Source organism: Poromitra crassiceps (assembly GCF_964638095.1).
Source record: "Poromitra crassiceps genome assembly, contig: HAP1_SCAFFOLD_576, whole genome shotgun sequence".
Taxonomy (NCBI): domain Eukaryota; kingdom Metazoa; phylum Chordata; class Actinopteri; order Beryciformes; family Melamphaidae; genus Poromitra; species Poromitra crassiceps.
The window spans coordinates 1-25000 of NW_028151832.1; the positions used below are offsets into that span (position 1 = coordinate 1).

Below are 25000 nucleotides of genomic sequence, written 5' to 3' on the forward strand. Positions count from 1 at the left end.
TCAAAGGACATCATTCAGTGGTAATTAAAAGAAAAAAAGGGAGATTTTGAGTGCTAGAAACTAGCAAAGATAATGCTTGCCCTTGCACTTGCCCTTGCACTGGGCATAAGCTATGGCCCTGTGTCGCTGGGGGAGACAAATGAATTGAGATGCCACACTTGATTTTTCCATCAAGCAACTTCTGTTCTGTTGATGATATGGCCCACATCATATCCTTAAACAATGAAGTCTGTCTGTGTGTGTGTGTGTGTGTGTGTGTGTGTGTGTGTGTGTGTGTGTGTGTGTGTGTGTGTGTGTGTGTGTGTGTGTGTGTGTGCGTGTGTGTGTGTGTGTGTATGTGTGTGTGTGTGTGTGTGTGTGTGTGTGTGTGTGTATGTGTGTGTGTGTGTGTGTGTGTGTGTGTGTGTGTGGTGTGTGTGCGTGTGTGCGTGTGTGCATGTGTGCGTAGGTGTGTGTGTGTGGTGTGTGTGTGTGTGTGTGTGTGTGTGTGTGTGTGTGTGTGTGTGTGTCTGTCTGTCTGTCTGTCTGTCTGTGTCTGTCTGTCTGTCTGTCTGTGTCTGTCTGTCTGTCTGTCTGTCTGTCTGTCTGTCTGTGTATGCATCTTGTGTCATGGGGCTGAATGTAAAGACTGTTCATTGCACTTTGTTTGCGGTGATGGACCTGCCCGCTCCACTCCTACTCTATCTGTATTCGCTTTGACTTTATTCTGGATTTGCTTCCTTATTATTGATGCTCTTGCGTCTCTTGAAAGCTTGATGTGAAGTTCTCTTTACAATCACTGTGTCCCAACCAATTAAGTGAAGTCTTTCATCTATTCTACTCCCTCTGCTTGGAACTGATTGCAAAATGATTTCAGACAAAGAGTTGGACTTGTTTGCTGATTAGTTTATTATTCTTATGAAGGATCTCGAATGTGGCAAACACTGCAAAGGTCAAATAAATAAAAATGCATTCATCAAAGTATCCCACTATGTCTTAAGTCCAACACAGAGCCAGTCTGTTGATGATTGCACAACTTTAATTTCAAAGTGTTTTGAGAGCATTTCAAGGAAGCGACTTGTGTTCCTGTCGAATTGGCATATTTCAGGTTTTCCAGCCTCTCACATCTTCTGTCTATCAAATAACTCTTGATTTTCTAATTATTTCCTCATCTCATTCTTATTTCCCCGCTGTCACTGCGTGATTGTTTTCAACATCAGTATTTGATTTGATTTGATGTTTGGTAAAAAGAAAACATGCATCTCAGAAACAACATCAAGAATAAAACTGGTTTCCATTGTGGTCATTGAAGATCAATCAGTCTCATAAGGGACACAACCCAAATCTCACATCATGACATGGCACTCAGACATCTCAGACACCACATTTAAAACACATTGCACAAATAAAATAATAATTTGTATCTGTAATACAGATACACAATTTAAAAAAGTGTGTAGCCTGCTATACAGTACCTGCTTTATTTGTAAAATGCCTTGAGATAACTCTTGTTCTGATTTGGCGCTACATGTATATATAAATATAAAATTGATTGATTGATTGATTGATTGATTGATTGATTGATTGGTTGTTGATTCATAGAATTGATGTAATTTATTATCATAAGTTGTATTTGAACACTTAATGTTCTTTAAATATATGAAGTTTAATATGTTCACACAAATGTCTATTTGCATAACTTAATCAAAGTCGGGGCATCCCGGGGGCTCACCTGATAAGACCACCAGAAAAAAGGTCAAATGTAACCACTTTATTTTGAACCAGCTTATTTATCAAGGCACACAGATAATCAACGCAACAAAACACACAAATTGGTTTAGGATTTAGGATTTGTTTTAGGATTTGTCTGTTTGATTGGCTGTTTGAGTGTCACTCATAGCACGCTCCATTATCAAGGGACATATCGATATATTTTGAACTATTTTCTTATTGTATTGATTGTCTATCGCAAATATATTGCTATTGATTTATCCCCCAGTCCTAGACCTTCGCGCAGGTGACCCAGGTTCGAATCCGACCCATGGTCCTATGCCGCATGTCAGCCCCCCTTTCTCTCCCTCCCCACCTTTCCTGTCTGCCTAATGTCTTATCAAATAAAGCCAAAATGTAGAGGAGAAGAGGAGAGAGGGAGTGAGAAGAGACAGAGTGGGAAGATTAGAGGAGAGAGTGGACTAACAGGCAGCGAGTGTAACAGAGGAAAAGAAAACAGAGAAAGTCCCCTGCAGGCTAGTTCAGATGAGACAGCGTAGGAGAGGACCATGTGAAGTGAAGGGATCAAAAGACAGAGAAAGATAGATCTCTCTCTCTCTCTCTCTCTCTCTCTCTCTCTCTATCTCTCTCTCTCTATCTCTCTCTCTCTCTCTCTATATATATATATATATACAGTATATATATACTGTATATATATATATATATATATATATATATATACTGTATACACACACACACACACACACACACGCACACACACACTATATATATCTTGTATATATCTTCTCTGTGGAGGTGGCATTTCTTCTAATAGATGTTTCATTAAAGACATCAAAATAATCAATTCTGTCTCTCATTACCATGCGAGGCTGACTGTCTATTTCCGTCTCTGGCAAAAGATCACAGACAGATCTATGTAATTGCCGCTGAAGAATTGCTCCGTGTCAAATGCACTCTGCTTTTTCCCCCCCTTCTCCACCCCCCATTACGTGCCTCTGTTCCTGCAGATGCGTCATGTTCATTAAAGGCACCTCAGAATAGTAGCTGAAGATCTGTGCGGCAGATTAGTTAACGGAGCGCATATTGTTCAGAGAGTTCAATGGGGCCACTCGAGGATCTGAGGAAGCGGCTCCTTTGATGCAATTATTATACAGTGAATTCAATTGAAGTGAGATGACAGCCGATGCTCTGAGGCCGCACGGTGACAGGCTGCTTCCTGCTCCTATATCGCTTTAACTTGCTGGTGAAACTGCACTGCTCGTCTTAGGTTGAGTGTTTGTTCCAGATCGGTCAGGTGGGGGGTGATGATCGACAAGGGCCTGCAGGGTGCGTTTACCATCACGCTCCCTTTTCTTCCCTACATTCTCTCTATCTCTCTCCCTCTCTCTCTCTCTCTCTCTCTCTCTCTCTCTCCCTCTCTCTCTCTCCCTCTCTCTCGTTCTATCTCTCCAGCCTGCACTGATCCACCTCTCTTTATCCCCACACACTGAAAGAGAAACATCATGTTCCTGCCACCTCGGTGAATTCCCTCTAACTTGCAGCCTTGAAGAGAACCCTCAAAGGAGCAAAGTGTCAGTGCAGAGCGACAGGGGCCAGGTGGCGGTGAGGAAGTTATATAGGCTTATTTCAGGCCTCTTTCACTTCCTCATGAGACAGGAAAGTGACTCTGATGTGCCTCTTGCTTCTGTTTTCTTTGCATCTGGGGTTGGTGTCGAGGCTGCTCGATGGGGAGAAAGTCAATATGACTCAAGAATGAAAATGCAGAGAAAAGTTTTTACGCTCATCTGCAGGGATGTAGTTCCTTCCTTCTGCTGCATTTTGCAAATGCAGTAGGGCATTCACAGACTAGTCGACTAGTCGACTAGTAAAACCACTAGTCGACACTGTGCTTAGTAGTCGACTAGTCGTTTTTTTTTGTTTTTTTATCTTTAAGAAAGAACATGAGGTATTTACACGACATACATGGACTCCCATATCCCATATCCCCCACAAAGAACATCAAAACACAACAAAACAAAACAAGAAAACTGCATAAAATACACAATAATCCAAGAACAAACAAGACTATTGGACAAACAACCAAACAAAAACAATGCATTCAAAGTAAATACATAGATCTTGCCCTGTTGGCAGCTAGGAAATGCATAGCTTTAAATTGGAGAGCATCCAATCCCCCAGCTGTAGTTCACTGGTGGAATGAACTCTCAAGCTACCATACGTTGGATAACATTTACTACAAGAGCAAAGGCAGATTCTTAGACATCCCCAAAATATGGCAACCACATACAGAGTTTGACTTTAAGAACTTTTTACCCCAGTGTCATTAGGCTTATCAGGATAGGAGCTGAATGCATTGTTTTTGTTTGGTTGTTTGTCCAATAGTCTTGTTTGTTCTTGGATTATTGTGTATCTTATGCAGTTTTCTTGTTTTGTTTTGTTGTGTTTTGATGTTCTTTGTGGGGGATATGGGATATGATAGTCCATGTATGTCGTGTAAATACCTCATGTTCTTTCATAAAGAAAAAAAAAAGAAAAAAAAAGACGACTAGTCGACTACCTTTAGGGACGACTAGTCGACTAGTAAAATTCAGTAGTCGTGAATGCCCTAGTATAAAGTCAGTGTCTTTTTCTCATGTTCTTTTGAGCGTTGGAAGTTTGCATGTGCTGCCGTTTGCCAGTTCCAATTTTGGGGTGGGAGTTGCTTGATACAAGTAGAATCTTTATCTCCCAAAATAGAACCAGCTGCAAAGCCTCTAAAGCTGTCATGTAGGCTCTCCCGGCTTATGCTTATGACCAAAATGGGGTTCCCTCAAATATCTTCAAAAGCACTTTGCAATCCCATAAGATATAGTTGTGTTGTGAATCATAGATATTTGAAGATATCTATGGTTTCTAGATATCTGATAAAATATTCAAATATATCTTTCATGTAAGATATGTTTAATTTGTGGTACTCTTTTGAGAGTCCACTCAACCCGACACACCAAATTCAAAATCAATAACACTTTTGGGCTCTACAAGCAAAAAACATCGCTCTCCTTAATAACTAATTAATGTTGGTTTTCCTCAGCACTCGAAAATGATGAGCATTGTTTGTTTGGCACTGAAGACACAAAAGCACCAAGGCTTGAAATTAAACAGCTGCACAGACTTTGTGCAGCACCTGTTGATGTTGTCTGTCTCCCTTCCTTCTTAGAAATCCTCAACGAGGCTGATGACTTTGATGCAGATGAGTGTGCTTATTCTTCCTAATGGCGGATTCAGGCTTCAGGCTGTTGGAAGGGCAGGGATGAAAAAATAAAAAGAGCACCTACTGCACAACATGGGGCCGCGCCAGCGTGGGAAAAGCTATGATGCATCATGTGATGCAGGGTTTCCACAAGGACATGGCGTAGCCAGCCATTGAGGAAAAGTAGCCAGCTAAGGGGGTCCTCCCCTAACCTGACGCTGCCAGATGGACGGTTTAGCTCCACATACGTTTCACTAAACCAGTCGATCTGGGAATGCAGTAACCCGACCCGCTGACGGAGGCGGGCACTTTTTCCAAGCTACTTGGCAGGTGATTGGATGACCCATCTGTCTATCACCGCTGGTGCGTGTTAACTTCAACCAATCAGATCGCCATGCCTCTGACGTCACGTTTGCGACCGGAGGAAGGTGCCTGTCTATCATTGATTGAGTCCTCACCGTCCTCATCGTCGTAAAAAGTCGCCTTCGAAACATGACGTTAGATTATAACGAACTAGTTGTGTGGCTTAGCCTTCCCAAATGTTGAGGGTCGTTTTTTAGAATTTAATACATAGAATTGGGAACGTTACATTCAATTTCATTCAGACTGCCTGTCACTTCCGCGGCGGCAGCCATGTTGACGAGTGAAAAGAACTACAAAGACCATGTACCCACTACTTGCCCAGACGAGTCTAAGCCTAAGGCTGCCGCTGATTCGTCGAGCCGGCATGGTTCGGCCAATCATCTTAACTGCCTGTGCATGACAAGATGGATTACGTCGAGAGAATCTCTTTTGATCTCGCAAGGTTATCCATCTTGCAAGCAAGGTTAGTCCTCCCCCCAAGGAGAAAGAAATTGGCTTTAAAAGCCCAAATTTGTGCCTCTGGCACATTCTAATGCCACTATACTATACCATCATATGTACTGATCTTAATTATTGCATATTTTAATCAGTTTACCTCCCTGATTGTAAACATATAGTGAATTATTGTAAAGGAGTTAAGTTAACTTAAGTTATCCTTTATTTATCCCCATGGGGAAATTCATCCTCTGCATTTGACCCATCCTCTACTAAGAACCTTCCTAGAACTAGGGGCAGTGGGCAGCTGCAGTGCAGCACCCAGGGACCAACTCCAGTTCTTTTGCCATTCCTTGGTCAGGGGCACTGACAGGAGTATTAACCCTAACATACATGTCTTTTGTATGTGTCCCAGGTTATGTTCTTTCTGTAAGTGTGTATGTGTTGTGTGTGTGTGTGTGTGCGCGCACGTGCGTGCGCGCGTGCGTGCATGTGTGTGTGTTAAAGACTTTTGGTAAGACATCTGCCAGATTGTATCATTATCATACCCCAAATAACTGTCATGTTGCTTTAAAGTCTGTGTGTGCTTGCGTCCGTGCGTATGTGTGTGTGTGTGTTGTGTGTGTGTGTCTGTGTGTGTGCACGCGCGCGCGTGCGTGCGTGCGTATGCGTGCTAAATAAGGAGACTTTTGGTAAGACATCTGTCAGATTGTATCATTATCATACCCAAAACAACTGTCATGTTGCTTTAAAGTGTGTGTATGTGTGTGTGCGCGCGTGCGTGTGTGTGTGTTTGTGTGTGTGTACGTGTGCGTGTGTGTGTTTGATTTTTCCCCAGAACAATCAAGGTGGAGGTGTATGATTGGGACAGAGATGGCAGGTGAGTGTGATAGCCAATGCAATTAGAACTATTGCAACTGAGTTGAGAAAACTGAGATTGTCATTTATATAGCGTACTATTTCAATCTAAAGGTATAAAATAGTATAACATAAAATAAATTAATAAAATAAAATGTAATTGAGGCAATCGGCAAGGGACAGATCGTTTCCCATTATGATGTTCCATTACGTCACAACTGGCTTGTTTGTTTCGTTATCCATTTCTCTCTCTGTTTCTTTCTCCCAGCCATGACTTCATTGGGGAGTTCATGACCAGCTACAGAGAGCTAGCCCGGGGGCAGAGCCAGTTCAACGTGTATGAGGTGAGTCATTCAGGTGTTTTGAAAGTTCAACAGTGTGAAAATCAAGTCTCCCAGGTTCTTACACTGAGGCTCTTGAGATCTGTAACCCCCATTAAAGTCTGTTGGATTCCACTTCTGACACCAGTGACATTTCTACTTCTGACATCACTGTTGTTCTGTTTTACTTTAGCACATTCCCTTCCACAGATATCCTCCGGTCCTTCAGCACACAAACCAATTGATTCAAGGCTTAGAAAAGCCATCTCAACACATGAGAGCTTGCCACATCAAAAACATCAAATATTCCATACATTCATAATTCAGTTTGTTTTCAAGGGCATTTGTTTTTATATTTGCCTCAGTCCCCCATCTTCTCCCAAGCGGTTATGAATCCAATGATTTTTTTTTAAATATAATGTTCTCCTTTTCAAGATTTGTTTTGCCACTAAAATCACCTGGATGCTGACATACATAGCGATTGAGCTATTAGCCGCAACAAAACAGGATTACTGTAATAGAACCAGTGTTGGGAGTAACTAGTTACCAAGTAACTAGTTACTGTAACTTAACTACTTTTTTCAGTAACTAGTAATCTAACTAATTACTTTTTCAAATTCAGTAACTGAGATACAGTTACTAAAATAGTAACTGGGCTAGTTACTAGTTACTTTAGGACATGAAAATAACGGACAACTTCAGAGGATTACCCAGTTTCTGATCCTCAGACCTAGTCCGGGGAGAGAGCTGCAGCCAGAGCCCCAGAGGCTAATGACCTTGATAGGCTATAAGCCTCCCCAATAAGCGAATGTTCAATGCCACACTGTGGCACAGCAACACTAACATAATGTGTGCATTAATAACAATCGAAGCAGACTTTTAAAAGTAACGCAAAAGTTACTTTCCCTAGTAACTAATTACTTTGAAGTAACTGGTAACTTTAAAGTAATTAAATTACCTTTTGAGAGAAGTAACTAGTAACTGTAACTAATTACCAATTTTCAGTAACTTTCCCAACACTGAATAGAACACTCCAGGGATTTTGAATTCTATAGCTATTTCTCACTATCTCTCACGTGGCTTACGGTTTCTCTTAATGGCACACAATACCTCTGTGTCACCTCTCTTTAAAATATGTCTCATTACAGAGTCCAAGATTGATCTGTAAAACGGGCTTAAAAATGACTTGGACATGCTCTAAGCTCATTGAAATGGCTTCATTTAATTTGTGGCGTTACAAAGTTGATTGTATGATGATGAGAGAGTTCTGTGACAGATTTTAGATGGGAGGTTATAGGAGATGTAATGTCATATGGGCAGTTTCATGAACGGTTATCCTGCTGTTGAAGATAAACACGTTCAGATCTACTTTTAAAGACAAACGGTTAGACTCTTACGAAAAGGAAGACATTTCCAAACTGTGGGGCGTGGCCTTAAATATTAGGACAAATACCTGTCTTTTGAATGTCAGCTCCATTATACGGTGCCGTTGATTCGTCACTGCCTCCCAGTGTGACGGAAAGGCCCTTTAGTTTTTGCATCAGCAGGTTGTTCGGTGTGTCAGACAAATTACCATCCCTCCATGTTAAATTAGGTGCTGTCACTTTCATGCCTAGCAGCCATAGACGATTGGAGTAATGAGCTGAGACGTCTATGGTCTCTAGAATGGCATTTGGCTCTTGTTCTCTGGCTGACAGAATGCTGTTAAACTAAATGTAATTCTTGCACCTTAAGCCTGTCTTACACATCGATTTATTGGTAATTGAGATTCATCTTGAATTCTCAATCTGCTCCCTTGTAATAGTGTGACCTGCCAAGTGCATCCAAGCCGCTCCCTACTAAAAAATCACAGCCATGAACGAGATAATAGAAGTTTATATTAGGCGTTCATCATGAGCTAGCCATGCATATAGACCCTTTCTCACCTTCCATCTGTCCATTTCTGTTCTATTGATAGCATGGATAGACTTATTGTTCATCCAGCCTACGAACAGTATCTGTTTGACGGCATGTGCTTCTTCTCATGCCTCCCACATACACCTCCTCATCAGCCTATATTATCTGCACATCATTAAAAAAGAAAGAACAATGAAAGGGTGTGAATGTTGTATTTGAATGTACCTCAAAATACAGAGAGAATGTTATGAATAGACCATAACAAATAACTGACACAATGATCGTGTTTTTCTGTTATAAGGATAGTATGATCTTGGTAAGCCGTCAGTGGGTAAAGCAGCCTGAGCAGAAATGGAAGAAAGCAATACATAAAAAAGTATATATATATTTTTATGGGTAAGCTGTCAAGAATATGACAGTAGCAGTAGTTCTGTGCGTACAGCAGGGTGTCGTGAGTGTGGCAATACCATGTGTCACATCCCAGACCTGCTCCCCTGCTCTTTAAACACACTTGTCCCTACACAAGTCTATTTGGCCCCAAGGTTTGCAACTGATCAGCTCAATCTCGGAAAATCAGTGTCATCTTTTCAATCTAAAAACACATTTATAGGTTATTGATCTGGTGATTTTACGTGACTGGCAAAACAAAATGTGTATAAACCAGATGATCCTTAGCAGATTTGGCAAAATATTCGTTCAGAAAACATTTATAATTTTAGATTGCTTCTCCATTTTTTATTTTAGGTGATGAATTCCAAGAAAAAAATGAAGAAAAAGAAATATGTCAATTCTGGAACAGTGAGTATGACACAGTAGCAGCAGAGCATGGCTGGCACTGTGCCGCTCCACATCTCCTTTTTTCCTGTGCTTCTTCTCCAAAGATTCCCCCTTTAATGATCATGTTTGTTGACTCTTTGGAAGGAGATGATTCCCTCTTTAATGATCATGTTTGTTGTCTCTTTCGAAGGAGATGCCAAACTGAGCGTTGCATGTCCTGAAAAAGTGAATGCAGCATTTCCTCATTAATTCATATCACACACCAATGGATTTATGGATTTTATTTAAAATAATAATTTAATTTAAAATCACCGATGCACCTTTTGTTCTGTTCGTTTGTTTAATGTAGTTTGTGTTGTCTAGTTATTTTCCCTTAGTTTTAGTTGACTATGTCTCCCCTCATGTGTTACAACCCGGCTCAAGAAAGTAACAAATGACACCAAAGTTAAAACAATAACAGAACAATCAGTGAGGAGGAGAGAAACTGAATGGTCTGAAGGCCTTCTTAAGCCCAATGAGTGCACCAGGCCCAGGTGCACCCAATCAGCCTAACGACCCACCAGGCTCCTGCAAGATGGCGTGGAGAGAGGATCATCACAAAAGCTCAAATCTTATCAGATGTGGGACCCTGGGACAAAATCGTATCCAACTGCGAGTCCGTGGTCTAATTTGTGTCAGTTTAGGGGTCCTTGACATGAAAAGGTTTGAGAACCACTAGCATACAGTAGCCTATGGCAGGTTATCACAAAGGATATTCTTTGCTAGTGTTATCTCAGTTTCCAGTTTCCCTGGAAATACATGGGGTCTGATCTCTGATGAATAAAAACAATTAGTCACGTCCTGTAGACTCCTAATGAAACCTATTACTCCAGCAAGTAGCCCGACCCTTAGTAACGACCTACAATAGCAACAAGAGACAAGAACTACTGTAGTCCCTGTTGACTCAGAGCGAGCCACTTTAGCTAATGCTTTCTAAAGATTGTGATTTCCACAAACAATAAATACCACACATATAAACACAACTGCTTTGTTAGCTCAATCTTGCTGTAACTAAGATATCTGGTGAAATTTTTTTTTTTTTCCATGTACAGATTTATCCACTCCATTGGCAAACGTCACATGTATTTGTAACATGCTAGCGCTGTGTCACCGACTCGCCGGACAGCTGACGATGGAGGATGCCAGGGCGTCTAAGCTAACATCAAGGCTGAACAGACTTATAAATCCACAGCTTGCTTAGTGTGTTTTTCACCGGGATGAACTGACTTCATTCCTAGACTTTTCATCCTCCAAAATTAACAACAAAATGATTCATTTTGTGGAAATGGACGAGTAATATTTTAGTGAGGAGGCATTTCTTCTTTTGAGCACGGCTATCACAGGTGTGCTGTGATGCTGATTTGAGCACGTTCTAAATGTCTAGTTGACCAATCAGAATGCTGGTCAGAACTACCTGTTGTAATGAAGGATAAAAGTGCGACAGAGCTTGAGGGAAGTCAGATCTAAGAGATCAAAGTGGCGATGCATTTTCCTCCTTTCCAACCCTCCATGTCGTGTGAAGTCGTACCAATAATGCATACAAATGCATCTCCTCTCCTTAAACTTGCCGTCTGGCATTGCAAATGAAGCCATCAGTCATCAGAAAGCAGCCGGCACACAGCCCACACACTTATCTCAGGGTGGGTGTGATGCTATTCGTGAGGCTCCCGCTGAACCTAACAATCCTTTCTGAGTCAACAAATGTTTTCTTTTTTAAGTATGTTTATTCATTTTTTAGTTATCAGAGGGGCAAACAGTCAGTGAAGAATGCGATAACAAATAATATGCCCTCCGTCCCCAGTCACCCACAACACAACACACACAATCTCCATAAAAATAATAACAGCAAAACATAAAACCAAACACACAAACAAAAACAAACGCACAGAGCATCTACAGTAGGCAGAAGGTTAACACTGTAAAAAAAAAAAAAAAAAAGTACAGCAGCGGTATGCAGACACAATAAATACATAAAGGCCCACCACATGTCATATGTCAGACCATGCCAGTCCGCAGAGACCACTCCGAAGGGCCCGGGCCCTATCCTCTCCAATATAGTCCAGAAAGGGGATCCAGATTTGAAAAAATTTGAATGGCCTATCCTTGAGCCAAAAGCTGATAGCTTCCAGAGGGAGAAGTTCCATAACACTCCGAATCCACTGCGAAACTGTTGGGGCTGAGTCTGAGATCCACTGAAGAAGAACACATCTTCTTGCACTATAGAGAAGCACTTTGAGCAGCTTCAATGAAGAGGAGACAAGGTTTAATGCTGCTGTATGTAGTCCCATAATGCAGGAGATAGGGTCAAGTGTAATTTTTTTTTTTTTTTTTCTTATCTCAGGGTGGGTGTGATGCTATTCGCGAGGCTCCCGCTGAACCTAACAATCCTTTCTGAGTCAACAAATGTTTTCTTTTTTAATGGCTTGAGAAGCAATGTTGGGCAAGTTACTGAAAATTAGTAATTTGTTACAGTGACTAGTTACTTGTCTCAAAAGGTAATTGAATTACTTTATGGCATAATAAAAGTAATTAGTTACTATGGAGAGTAACTTTCGCGTTACGTTTAAAAGTCTGCTTCAACTCTATTTTCACGTCCTAAAGTAACTAACTAGCCCATTTAAATTTCAGTAATTGTATTGAGTTACGCAATTTTAAAAAGGTATTAGTTAAATCACTGTAAAAAGTAGTTTAATTATACCAACTAGTTACCTCCCAACACTGTTGAGAAGTGAAAACATCAATAGCATGATGTATAATCCGATAATCACTTCTGTCTTTTTAAAATCTCAGGTGACCCTGCTCTCGTTCTTTGTGGAGTCAGAGTGCACGTTCCTGGATTACATCAAGGGAGGGTGAGTGCAGCGCCTCCGTTGGCTTGAAATGCATAATGACACATCCACACACACGCTATCACACTAAATCATCTTGAGAGTTAATTCCGAATGTATTCAAAGCTATCACACTTGCTCGAGTGACATCACTGATGGCATCACAACTGACACAAAACATGACTTACACCTCACTGATGATGACTTTCGTGACTGACAGACACCCAGACAGACACCAGACACCGCCCACTCACTTAACCAATTTGAACTAAGATGGTGCAGTGAGTAGAGGCTACTGAAGTGGCACAGTTGCATTGCAAATCAGCTAAGACCAGTAGGTGCCAATCCTTTGACCTCAGCTGGTTTTGAAGTCTGCAGCTCTGACATTTATTTGGAATATTAGTATTTCTCATGTGAACTGTGCCTTCAGAGAGCTTTGATCTCTGCTGGCAGAGCTGACTGTGACCGATTTAACTGACAGTTCCTAGCTTCGGCTGATCTATGACACAATAGGGTTTAGGGCCCTCACGTCAAAAATATCATCCTCATCACTCGCTGTTTAATATTTATATATGGTGTTACCGCTTTCATCACAATGCAGAGTGAATAGTAGCTGTACAGTAGATCCTATACTTTAAAACCACTATAATCATAAAAAAAAAAAAAAAAAAAACGTAGGGACAATTTGGCTATTGAAGTCACTCCAAAGCATTTGACTTCAATGGAAAGCCACTTGTCACATTGAGTTGTCTCACTCTTGAGTCCGTCACACTACCGGTAGTTCTCAGTTCAAGACCAGCAGAGAGGACCGAAGGCTACTGAGGAAAATAGGATGGTGGCTGCTATCTCTCCACATTGATCATGAGTTATGACGCCTCATATCATATCAGGCAAATGATTTGAAACGCATCACCTGATCTCACAATCACAGTTTGGAGAAATAGAAATAAATGTGGAAGGGAAAGGTTAAAAGGGTAAAAGCTATACTGTATTAGTGCAGTGAAGTGAAAGTGGATATTTCACCCACAGTTAAGCTCATTTAGATGATGTGTCACTGCTGGAGATATTAATGGGTGCTGCTCTGTTGTGGTAACAATTAAAATGGCATTACTCAGGTTGAGAGGCAGCGGCAACAGAGAAAAAACATCATTACGTGTCATTGTTAATCTGCTGGAGAGCCGATCACACAGATTACTTTCTACAAGTCCCAGCCCAAAGTTGTGGTATTTCTCCACGGTTTTGTAAAGTGACGCGTGTGTGCTGCTAGCAAGTGAACTCAGCGCAAAGGCTGTGACTGACATGCAGATGGAGATGAAGATAATACTGTGACTGACATGCAGATGGAGATGAAGATAATAGCTCTGCAGGTTCAACTCAATTGGTTGGAAAATAATTCATGAAGAAGTAGAGGTCTCTGCTGTGAGTGCACATGTTTGTCTGTGCGTGTGTGTGTGTGTGTGTGTGTGTGTGTGTGTGTGTGTGTGTGTGTGTGTGTGTGTGTGTGTGTGTGTGTGTGTGTGTGTGTGTGTGTGTGTGTGTGTGTATGCGTGCGTGCATGCGTGCGTGTGTGTGTGAGAGAGAGAGAGAGAGAGAGAGAGAGAGGGCGAGATAGCAGTTCTGGAGTTAAAGCAGGTGCAGGATAGTAATAGCAAATTGATTTAGCACCCGCTAAGTGGAAATTGCACTGTGAACTCCAGAAACAGTTCTAATATTCCACATACTATTCCACATCAGTCTTAACTCACACGCACGCACGCGCACGCACGCACGCACGCGCATGCACGCACACACACACACACACACACGCACGCACGCACGCACACGCACACACACACACAGACACACACACCAGCTCTATGAAGTTCGGAAAATAGACATTGACAAATCCTTTCCTGTTTCGGATGAATATGATAATGATGTTAGTGTATGATGTTAATGTTAGTTAGAAGAACAAAACTGAACAAATAAATTAACAAAATGAAGTAAATATGGAGGAAGGACATTAGAGAAAAGTGGGAGGGAGGGAGGAAGGGAGGAAGGAAGGAATCGGAAAAGGACACGGGTGGACAGTAACTATACATTTACTTGAGTACTGTACTTAAGTATATATTTTTTGAGCATCTGCACTTTACGAGTATGTTTTTTGGGTAAACTTATTACTTTTACTCCACTACATTTCAAAGTACTTTTCACTAAGGTCTCCATTACTCATTACTTTGAAACAAAGCTAAGAAGACAGTGGATGAATTTTATTTTCTTTTCTGAAACGTGAGGCCATAATCTGTGCTCCTGCAGTTCTGCGTGTGGTGTTGCCGTACATCGCACATGTGCTACTCAGATCAGGCAGCTCGTCCATGTTGGACTTAAAGCTAGCGTTACAGATCGGACAGCGAGCAACACTCTTTTTGAACAGTTTAATTTGTCGGTTGTAATGATGGCTACGGCAGAAGATAACAATGTGTTGACATTCAAAAGAAAATGTACTTTCAATACTTAAGTATTTTTAAAAGCAAGTAGTAGAAATTTGACTGATCAACTTTCACTTTTATTGGAGGAATATTTGACCAGGAGTATCTATACTTTGACTCAAGAGTTGTGTACTTTGTCCACTACTGCACTGCTTTGGCTTTGGCCTGAAGTTGATCATTTGGACCGGCGATGGTGTACAGTACATGTGTAGTATGCAAACCTGCCTTCTCATGCAGGGTCTCGGGAAACAATAGGATTTCATATGGCAGAAAAGGGTTCAAGAGTGCCCTGTCCTCATGAATTAATAAAATCGAGTAATTAATTGATGCTAAGGTCAGTGAGGTCTGCCTGTGACATATTCTCCATCCACCCGGCACCGCCCTGAAAGGTTAATGTGCTTTTTAAAAAACGCATTCAGTTTTTGACCATTCCTTCCCCTTCCTCTTTGGCGCTGCGCGGCCAATGAGGGGCTGTCTTTCCATCTCCCTGAAGGCCTCGTCTCATTCTCCTAAATTACCAAGCAGAGGGGAGCGCTTCATCAGCAGGGAAAATTACATTATGATTTGCTCTTAAGTGCTCCCTCCATCTAATTGCTTCCACCCAGCGCAGCACTAGGGCGACCCACACCCCCTCCTCCCCCACCCACACCCCCTCCTCCCCCACCCACACCTCCTCCTCCCCCTCCTCCCCCAGCGAGATAATATAACGCAGGTGAAAGTCAGACCAATTGACGAGCGTGTTCACAGAAGTCTCACTTAAAAATTCAGTGACACTATTTTGGATCTTTACACACAGATGAAAAACGTCTTTACAAAAAATTTTAAGTAATCTGCTTATAACTTATATTCTCATCAAGCAAGAATAGCAGTCATCATTTGGTGTATCGGTAAAGGTGTGATTTTTTTTGAAGTGGAGAACGACGGTTAACTAGTCACTATTCAACATCATAAACTACTAGTTTCATGCTTTTATGAAAAGGCGAACATTTTCACATACTGTATCATGGACTAATAGCCTATATAGAGAAATCAGGGTTTTGTCATTTTATATGGGGGTAGGTTTGTTTACAGAGTATGATAACTATCATTAAGCTACAAGATAGGCAGGGTTATCATACCAAAATATAAACTGGAGACATGTAGGAAGACAAAAATACAAAAATTGGAGCAATGTGAAAATATCAGTATTGCCTGCCAGTATTACATTTTCCAGTATTTAGGGCTCCTCTCTTTCTGTCATGTCATGTCAGACACAGTGTGTGTGTGTGTGTGTGTGTGTGTGTGTGTGTGTGTGTGTGTGTGTGTGTGTGTGTGTGTGTGTGTGTGTGGGGGGGGGGGGGGGGGGGGTGATGAGAGCATTGGTATGTACAGTAATAATCTTTGACTTGCTGCTGTTGCTGGTTGGTCTCTTTCATTGATTATTCTTTCCATATCCTTCTGTCTATCCCCATTCTAGTACTCAGATCAATTTCACTGTGGCCATCGACTTCACAGCATCTAATGGTGAGTCACACTAAAGGCAACATGTGGGGCAGAGGATGGATGGCAGTGCTCTTTGACTGTCGCATGACTGTGATTTGTGAATCAATCACACACACACACACACACACACACGCACACGCACACGCACACGCGCACGCACACGCACACACGCACGCACGCACGCACGCACGCACGCACACACACACACACACACACACACACACACACACACACACACACACACACAGTCACACATTGTCACCTACAGTACAGTAAGTGATAGCCTGTCTTGGATAGCCTTTCCTCCTAAATGCTCAGTCAATACATGCTAAGTAAAGGTTGTGACCCAAAATAGCGTGCAAGCATTTGAGCAAGACAGCCGAGTTAATCCCCCTTCTTGACATAAGCATTTCCCGATGTCTGTAAAGGCCACACTTAAGTCTAATTACACCATTCAGCTGCCATTAATTAGGCCTGAAAACAATGCCACAGCAGAATTATCCGGAAGGAAGAACTCTTCAACGTGAATCACAGTTATTTGTCGAAAATAAGAAAGGACCATAAGTCTGTTTGGAGATTTCCAACCCTGTGTGAGATTCCATCGATGTTAGACTTCCTCTTCAGATAAGATCTGTTACGTCTTGTCACTACACAGCCATGGCATTCAACAGCAGGATGTTATTGTTACTGTAGATAGCGAATGTGAGGAATCAAATGACAAGTGTTTGTAATGAATGAACCATTTAAATGCAGGCTATTTGAATGACAGTGACAGCCAGTGCTAATATGAATGTCAATGTGTTGAGCCGTAAAGGTAACCGTGCGAGGCAGCTGGATTAGCCCGAGATCATGACATCACGATCACATGAGAAATCCATCTCGCCACGCTCCAAACTATTGGTGTGAATCCAGAGGCAGCTAAGGGCGGGCTTTGGTGTGACGCCAGCGAGTGCGAGCCCGTTATAAACGTGATAGACAGATGGCTCATCCAATCACCTGCCAAGTAGCTTTTTTTAAATTGCCTGCCCCTTTCAAAGGTTTGCCGAGCACGTTCCCAGATGGTTCTGTCTGTGAAAACAAACCACCTGGCATCGCCAGATTACCATAAAGGCAACTTGAACAGAAACTTCTCTAAATATATAATTCTCAAATGATTTCGATCAGTATTACATTCTGTGGACCGTGTGTGCTTGTCTCCGCTTGTTCTGTGTTTCCTCTTCGGACTTTTATGTGCAACTTAACTGTAATGTAAGATTCCATGACCAAATCAACTTTACATCTCCCAAACAAGACCAAATAGAAAAGGACAAAGGTGATTATCGCGGGTACTGTTTGTAACAGCACCAGCTGTGCTATTTTGCTAGCAGTAGGATGTAAATTAGTATTGCAACATTATATCACTGAAAACAAAATTCATACAATATAAATAGCATCAAATTGATTTGAGTGTTTGTATCTAGGGCACAGTTGTATCTAGGGCTGTGTGCAATCGGTCTCATAAAAGATAATGATGGTGTTTGTACATTTAATGCACTGCCTGCGCACTATGTTTGCCACTTACTGTAGCTCGCAGGGTGCACTTCCAAATGATCCCATCTGGGCTGTTAATATGAAATTACTTCATAATTCATACAGAGGGGATATTGGAGAAGACCACAGTGTGACGGCAAAGCCATCTAAATGTTCATTCAATCAGTCATTCTGAAGTATCCAATTTTTTAAATGGCTTTCCTCCCACTATCGATCGATGTAACCTTTGTGTCACAAACTTCATTATCTAAAATTATGATCCAACTTGCTGCTGCTAATTGTGATCCATGGTTGTAGCAAATACAGATGTTGCTATATACTGTGTCTCATATCTCCTCTCACACCTTGATATGTCAGATATGTCTTTATACCAACCGTGACCTCATCTGACCCTCATTACTCCCAACAGGTAACCCCTCGCAGTCCACCTCGCTGCACTACATGAACCCCTACCAGATGAACGCCTATGCCATGGCCCTGAAGGCTGTGGGGGAGATCATCCAGGACTACGACAGTGACAAGATGTTCCCTGCCCTGGGCTTCGGAGCCAAACTGCCCCCTGATGGACGGGTGTCACATGAGTTCCCGCTGGTAAGTGACGCCGCCCTCACCTCTCGGACTTTTGAGGGTGCTGCTGATGTTTGTTTATGACTTTATGCTTGTTCATAACTTGTGAGTCACACCTGTGGCTTTTATTTCCCTATAGTTTATTCTGATTTGAAACAAGTAAATGACGGCTGCTAAAGCAAATGGACTTTGACAGAGAGCTTGGTGCTTGCTTGGGATGAATGCGATCACCAAGACCATGCGATTGATTTGCTGTGCGTTTGCATGGTTTCCCTCCTCTGCAGAATGGCAACATGGAAAACCCCTACTGCAACGGCATTGAGGGCATCTTGGAGGCGTACCACCAGAGTCTGAAGACAGTTCAGCTGTATGGGCCAACCAACTTCGCTCCTATAGTCAACCATGTTGCCAGGTGATAGAGGATTGTTAGCTGGTAGAACATTGTTGGTTTCTGCTATTTGTTTGTTTCTTATTAAGATGCCAAGGTAACAAGGATAATGAGATGTTCTTTGGTTGTCTAGAAGATCTGTATAGAAACATTTTTCACCTTTACTGCCTTTGAAATAAGATCATAAAATCTCCGCCTCTCTCTTCTATTTGTCAAGTTTATTATCATGCAAGTGCATAAAGAATGAACAATAGCAGTCCCACAGTGTCACAACCTCCCAGACACTTTTCCTGCATTTCACTCGAGCCCTCGTGAATATGGATGTGGTCCGCTGCAACTTGTGAATTAGCACAGCAAAAGTTGTGATTTTTCTTTTAATTTATGCTCCTCTGCTCAGTTTCAATCATCTTTGTTTCATCCCTGGATGTTCCTCTTGTGGCAACTGTTCCTGCTCCCGGTTTGTTCGTTATAATTGATGCATTATTCATATGTTTCTCATTTAAAGTAAGAATATGAAAAATGAGTCATCACGATAAAAACAGCAATATTCACAGTGGTATTTAGCTCCAGAGAACATGAGTCTGCGTGCACTGCTTTTCAACAGAACTTCTGACACTGATATCATTTGATCCGTTTGCCATCAACAATACCTAGTGTTCCGTGTCTGTTCCATTGATTTTCTGACCCAGTGGGTCTGCCGTATCTTTTGTGCCAGACATAATCAACAGAATGTGACGTGTGTGTGTGTGTGTGTGTGTGTGTGTGTGTGTGTGTGTGTGTGTGTGTGTGTGTGTGTGTGTGTGTGTGTGTGTGTGTGTGTGTGTGTGTGTGTGAGTGAGTGTGAGAGTGTGTGTTGTGCATACTTTTGCCCCCACCTTCCTCACTGTCACTTCCTCCCTCTGTCTCATTTGTTGAACCATATCAAAACAATTCCCCATCTGATTAGATCCAGGCGCTGTTGTAATTAAAAATGTCATTCTGATCAAGTGGAATCACACTTAATTCACTGTAGCCAGATGAATGCATGACCCATGCATTTAGCATCTGAATAGGTGAGCCAGAATAGGAAGAGAGAGGGAGATTGCAAACAAAGGCATTCATCTGTGAATCAAATTGTGCATGTGCAGGCCAGCTTTGTTGTGTACTTTATTATTCAGGCCTGTAAATCAATATGTACTTGTAAGGCATTATAATGAGTGTTACTCCATGCTGATGATAAATAACACTTGATTGAATTTGCATATAGTGGAGAGTGTGTACAAGAGCACTCAATCCCATCACTCGAGTCAGAGATTTGTTTTTGTAAAGAGATTATACTGCGTAATTTCTGTGTGTGTGTGTGTGTGTGTGTGTGTGTGTGTGTGTGTGTGTGTGTGTGTGTGTGTGTGTGCGAGCGTGTGTGTGCGCGTGCGTGCGTGCGTGTGTGTGTGTGTGTGTGTGCGCGCGTGCGAGCGTGTGTGTGCGCGTGCGTGCGTGTGTGTGTGTGTGTGTGTAGGTATGCAGCAGCAGTGCAGGATGGCTCTCAGTACTTTGTCCTCCTCATCATCACAGACGGCGTCATATCAGACATGGCTCAGACAAAAGAGGCCATTGTCAATGTAAGGATGGGAGAATGGGAGAAACATTGTAATCTTTTTTTTTTTTTTTTTTTTTTTTTTACAGCGCCCAGAGAAATCCTTAGTTTGAACTGATAGAACCTAGGAGGGACCGCCTTTCAGACTGCTGCTGCTGAGTGGACCATTCATTATTGTTTCAACCCAGGGTGAAATACAAGAGGTCCACCACTGCAATGACCCATTGTCTTAGACATGATATGTATGCCTCTGATCAGCTCTAGCCACTCCAAGTCATACCAAGAGCCATGACTATCCAGAGCAGTTGTTCACTCATGGAAGCATAGAAGTTGATGCACACAATCAGTGTCTAAAAACTCACATGTATACGTGTGTATCATCTTCATGAATTGACTAATGATTTACTTGACTGCTGCATGAAAGTAGCTCAAGGTAAATATCTTGTTGGTACAAATGCTGTCAATGTATTCCATAGGGTACACATGTGTCCCTTTTCTGCCAGAAAACACAGAAAACAGCAATCAGAGTAGATTGGACATACATTTATAAGGGATTGCACATGACAAAACATCTTGAAAAGAGGTTATTGCCCCACTAACATAAACACAGCATGATGCGTTTTTTTCCCCTTAGCCCTTTCCCCAAAACGTGTGCTAACTTATTTCTTCCAGCAAATAGCAGGTTGTTTGGCTTCCTCTCCTCTCCTCTCCTCTCCTCTCCTCTCCTCTCCTCTCCTCTCCTCTCCTCTCCTCTCCTCTCCTCTCCTCTCCTCTCCTCTCCTCTCCTCTCCTCTCCTCTCCTCTCCTCTCCTCTGCTCTCATCTCCTTTCCTCTCCTCTCCTCTCCTCTCCTCTCCACTTCCTCTCCACTCCACTCCTCTCCTCTCCTCTGCTCTCATCTCTGCTCCTCTGCTCTCCACTCCTCTGCTCTCCTCTGCTCTGCTCTCCTCTCCTCTCCTCTGCTCTCCACTCCTCTGCTCTGCTCTCCTCTGCTCTCCTCTCCTGCTCTGCTCTGCTCTCCTCTCCTCTCCTCTCCTCTCCTCTCCTCTCCTCTCCTCTCCTCTCCTCTCCTCTCCTCTCCTCTCCTCTCCTCTGCTCTGCTCTGCTCTGCTCTGCTCTCCTCTGCTCTGCCCGCCCCAGGCACAGAATACCCAGCAGACTGGATTTAAAGGGAATTTGCGACTGTTAGTCAAAACATTAGAACAGCCACACCTTCCTTTTAAGATCTTGCCTGCTGCTCTATCTCACTGCCTGCTCCCTGACTGTCTACTGATGCTTGCTGCTTTCCACTGCTCTTCATTTGCTCTGCCAGGATCTTGGGTGAGCCAGGACAGACTGATGAGGTTATATAAGTCTTTCCTCTTATTCACACTGGTAGGTGTCTTGGAGACAGAGAGGGCGAGCAGTGAATGTCGATGTCTTGATGTATTTTGGGAGCGGCGTGGATGTGTGGCAGGTCTGTCCTTGTGACAGAATCTGCTACACTATGGCAAGCCACCTGTCAATCACTCAGCACCACACACAAAACTGCTCACAGGCACGGTCCCTCACTGACACTTTCATTCTATTGAACTTGAAGACTCCCTCACACACACACACACACAACACACACACACACACACACACACACGCACACACACACACACACACACACACACGCACACATGCACATGCACACACAAATACACATTTGTTGTCTCTCTCCATCTCTCTCCCACTCCCACATCCAAATCTCTTTATCTTCACCTGTTCTCTCCATACGTACGTCAGCCTTCCTTCATCCAATAACAACGTCCTTGGCTGTCTTTGATGTATTCCTTTCCGTCCTGCCTGTGATCTGTCAGACTTACTTAATTTGCTTATCACTCTTTGTGTTGCTTTCTCTGTTTTCAGGGGCATTTGCAGTTCAGGGTTCACTGATGCCCCTAACCCCCCCCCCGCCATTTCTAAAAAGAAGAAAATAAAGAAGAAACAAACAAACAAATAACAACTAATTACAGTTACAACCAATGTTATTGTAATAGAAAAAATAGAAATTAAAGATATTAAAGCTAAGGAAAAAAATAAAACTGTGTTTAATAAAACTTTGTAAGTGTAAGTGAAAAAAACTGAAACAACTGAAACTAAAGTCTTGCCTTCAAAACTAATTAAAATGAAGAACAAAACAATTCCACTTTATCATCAGAATTAAGGCTGAATTGTGGCTTTGTGAATTGCTGTCTTCAATCAAGTTACTGGTCGTCATCCGAGCTTGTCGTACAAGGACGGCGTGGGTAAAGTTGTACCAATTCAACGTGAGATTTAAACACTTTCTTCCCATGCAAGCCTTTGAGTCTCATCTCCATGTTGCGAAGGATCCAGGAGTGTCTATCTGACACTGGCTGATTATTTCTGAAGATATTCTATGCTTCCACTTGATTCATCCAACAAACACCATAGAAAATGCTGTTGTTAGTTCCAGCAATGGTTAACTCCCACATCCTGTAAATGTTTTCAAGTCCTTCCCTGAGTTGAGAGGGAATCCAAAGTGCTTCAGATGACCCTGTGCGTGGCATTTGGATTGAAGTGGCACATCCAGAGTAACGAGCGTTGATTGACACTCTTTGTTTTGTTGTCTCATTAGAGTCATGGATCTCGGCCGACAGTCACGGGCGCAGGAGATGACATAAGTGGAGCACGGTGGATTGTAGGGTTATTTCTGGTGGCATTTGATGCTGTGATGTCGGTGTGGATGTGTGCGACCGTGCACACAAACACACACGTGTGTTTGTCCGTGTGTGTGTGTGTGTGTGTGTGTGTGTGTGTGTGTGTGTGTGTGTTTGTGTGTGCACGTGCGTGGGAGGACAGGAAGTGACAGGAGTTGTGTTGAACACTGATAATCATCTTGATGTGTTCCGGTTGAGATGGCGTCGACAGTAACTTCCCTCTTGGCAGAAGAGGTTGTCTGATTTGCCACGGTACTTCTTGTCACTATTTCTCTTGTCCCAGAGATAAAAATTTGAGCCGGACTGATAGATTTGGCCTATCACAGATATATGTATGTACTGTATCTGTGTCTATTTTGAAGCTTAAATAGGCAGCATTTTACGTAGGCTATATTTGATCCTTTTTCTTGATTTTTTTTTCTATTAAGTGTCTTTTATTTATACTTATTTATAATTATTAAATTCCCAGTGAAGTTTGATATTTGAGGGATCATTGCAAAACATGTGTTTATACTTAAAGAATATCAGCCGATACTGTATATTGATTTTTGTACCCCCTAATATCGGTATCGGCATCGGCCCCAGAAATCGGTCTGGCCCTAATAAAAATGCACTTGTTGTAAGTGCTTTGTGTAAAAGCTCCTCACACATAATAATAGCAGCTTTCACATTGAGCATTTATGTTGCCAATTTGGAAATGACAACAAATGGCTCTCATATAGCCGGCCAGACAACAGCAACAAAGCAGGCAATGTCACATTTAACCAAAATCATTTAGAACAATTATAAATTCTGGCAAGGGAATAAAACTGGGTTGCATTTGTTGTTTCCAACTGCCACAATGGAAAGAAATGGCACAGCTTATGTATGTGCATAAGTGTTTAATAGATGTTTGCATTTTTAGCTGTGACCAGCAGCAGTTAGTATAAGTCACTCTGATGGCTGGTCAGTCCCAAAAAATTTAAAGAAAAACTTTACTGAGGGCATCCGGGTAGTGCAGCGGTAGATCCCCTGCACGGTGGTTGCAGGTTCGAGCCCCCGTCTTACCTCTTGACTTGGTCGGGCATCCATACAGGCACAATTGGCTGTATCTGCGGGTGGGAAGCCGGATTAGGAGTATATGTCCTGGTCGCTGCACTAATGCCGCCTCTGGTCAGTCGGGGTGCCTGTTTGGAGGGGAGGGGATCTGGGGGGAATAGCGTGATCCCTGATCTGACTTTCCCCCTCCAAATGTCTTGGTTGACCTGGTTTTTTCAGAGTGCCACAAGCTGGTCACAAATGACATGCTTGTTTTCCTTCTCTTATACTTTCCTGTTTGCATAATTCATTGATTTAATTGTCTTTCCATCTTTGTTATTGTTTTGGCTTAGTGACAGTTAACCTTTACAGTTGTGAAAATGACTGCCGTGTTACAGTATTTGACTGGAGGTGTGTCTTGGGAGTGGCCGGGAGGGCGACTGAGGATGGTCGCTGTGGTGATTGAAGCTGGCACCTCCTCTCTCTCCCCTCTCCCAGCCCACAAATGCCGCCATCCATCCTCTGCCATGCCTTATCAAGGTGTCTCTCACCAGATTCCCCACTCTCCCCCTAGAGGGCAAATGTTTCCTTTCTGCTCAAACAACTTCTCACAGTCTGTATAGAGACGGATCGCTTCGAAGGTGTTATTTCTCACTTCAGCATTTCAGATCCAGACGGTAATCCATTCAGGCAGGGAATTCTGTGTATACATGCATCGTGTGTGTGTGTGTGTGTGTGTGTGTGTGTGTGTGTGTGTGTGTGTGTGTGTGTGTGTGTGTGTGTGTGTGTGTGTGTGTGTGTGTGTGTGAAAATATT

At 42.4% G+C, this 25000-nt stretch overlaps 1 protein-coding gene across 1 annotated transcript in view; it reads left to right on the forward strand.

The window, feature by feature from the left end:
• Positions 1-6579: 6579 nt before the first annotated feature.
• The window catches only part of LOC310771378 (copine-8-like), a gene marked incomplete at its 3' end in the record, with an annotated part of 23142 nt that continues 4721 nt past the window's right edge, over positions 6580-25000 (forward strand). Inside the window, exons 1-8 of the mRNA XM_083664004.1 lie at positions 6580-6617; positions 6864-6939; positions 9556-9609; positions 12418-12479; positions 16380-16426; positions 18345-18526; positions 18787-18914; positions 20386-20488. Coding sequence (XP_083520130.1) covers positions 6886-6939; positions 9556-9609; positions 12418-12479; positions 16380-16426; positions 18345-18526; positions 18787-18914; positions 20386-20488 — 630 coding nt within the window. The 5' untranslated portion in view covers positions 6580-6617; positions 6864-6885. The remainder of the gene's footprint in view (positions 6618-6863; positions 6940-9555; positions 9610-12417; positions 12480-16379; positions 16427-18344; positions 18527-18786; positions 18915-20385; positions 20489-25000) is intronic.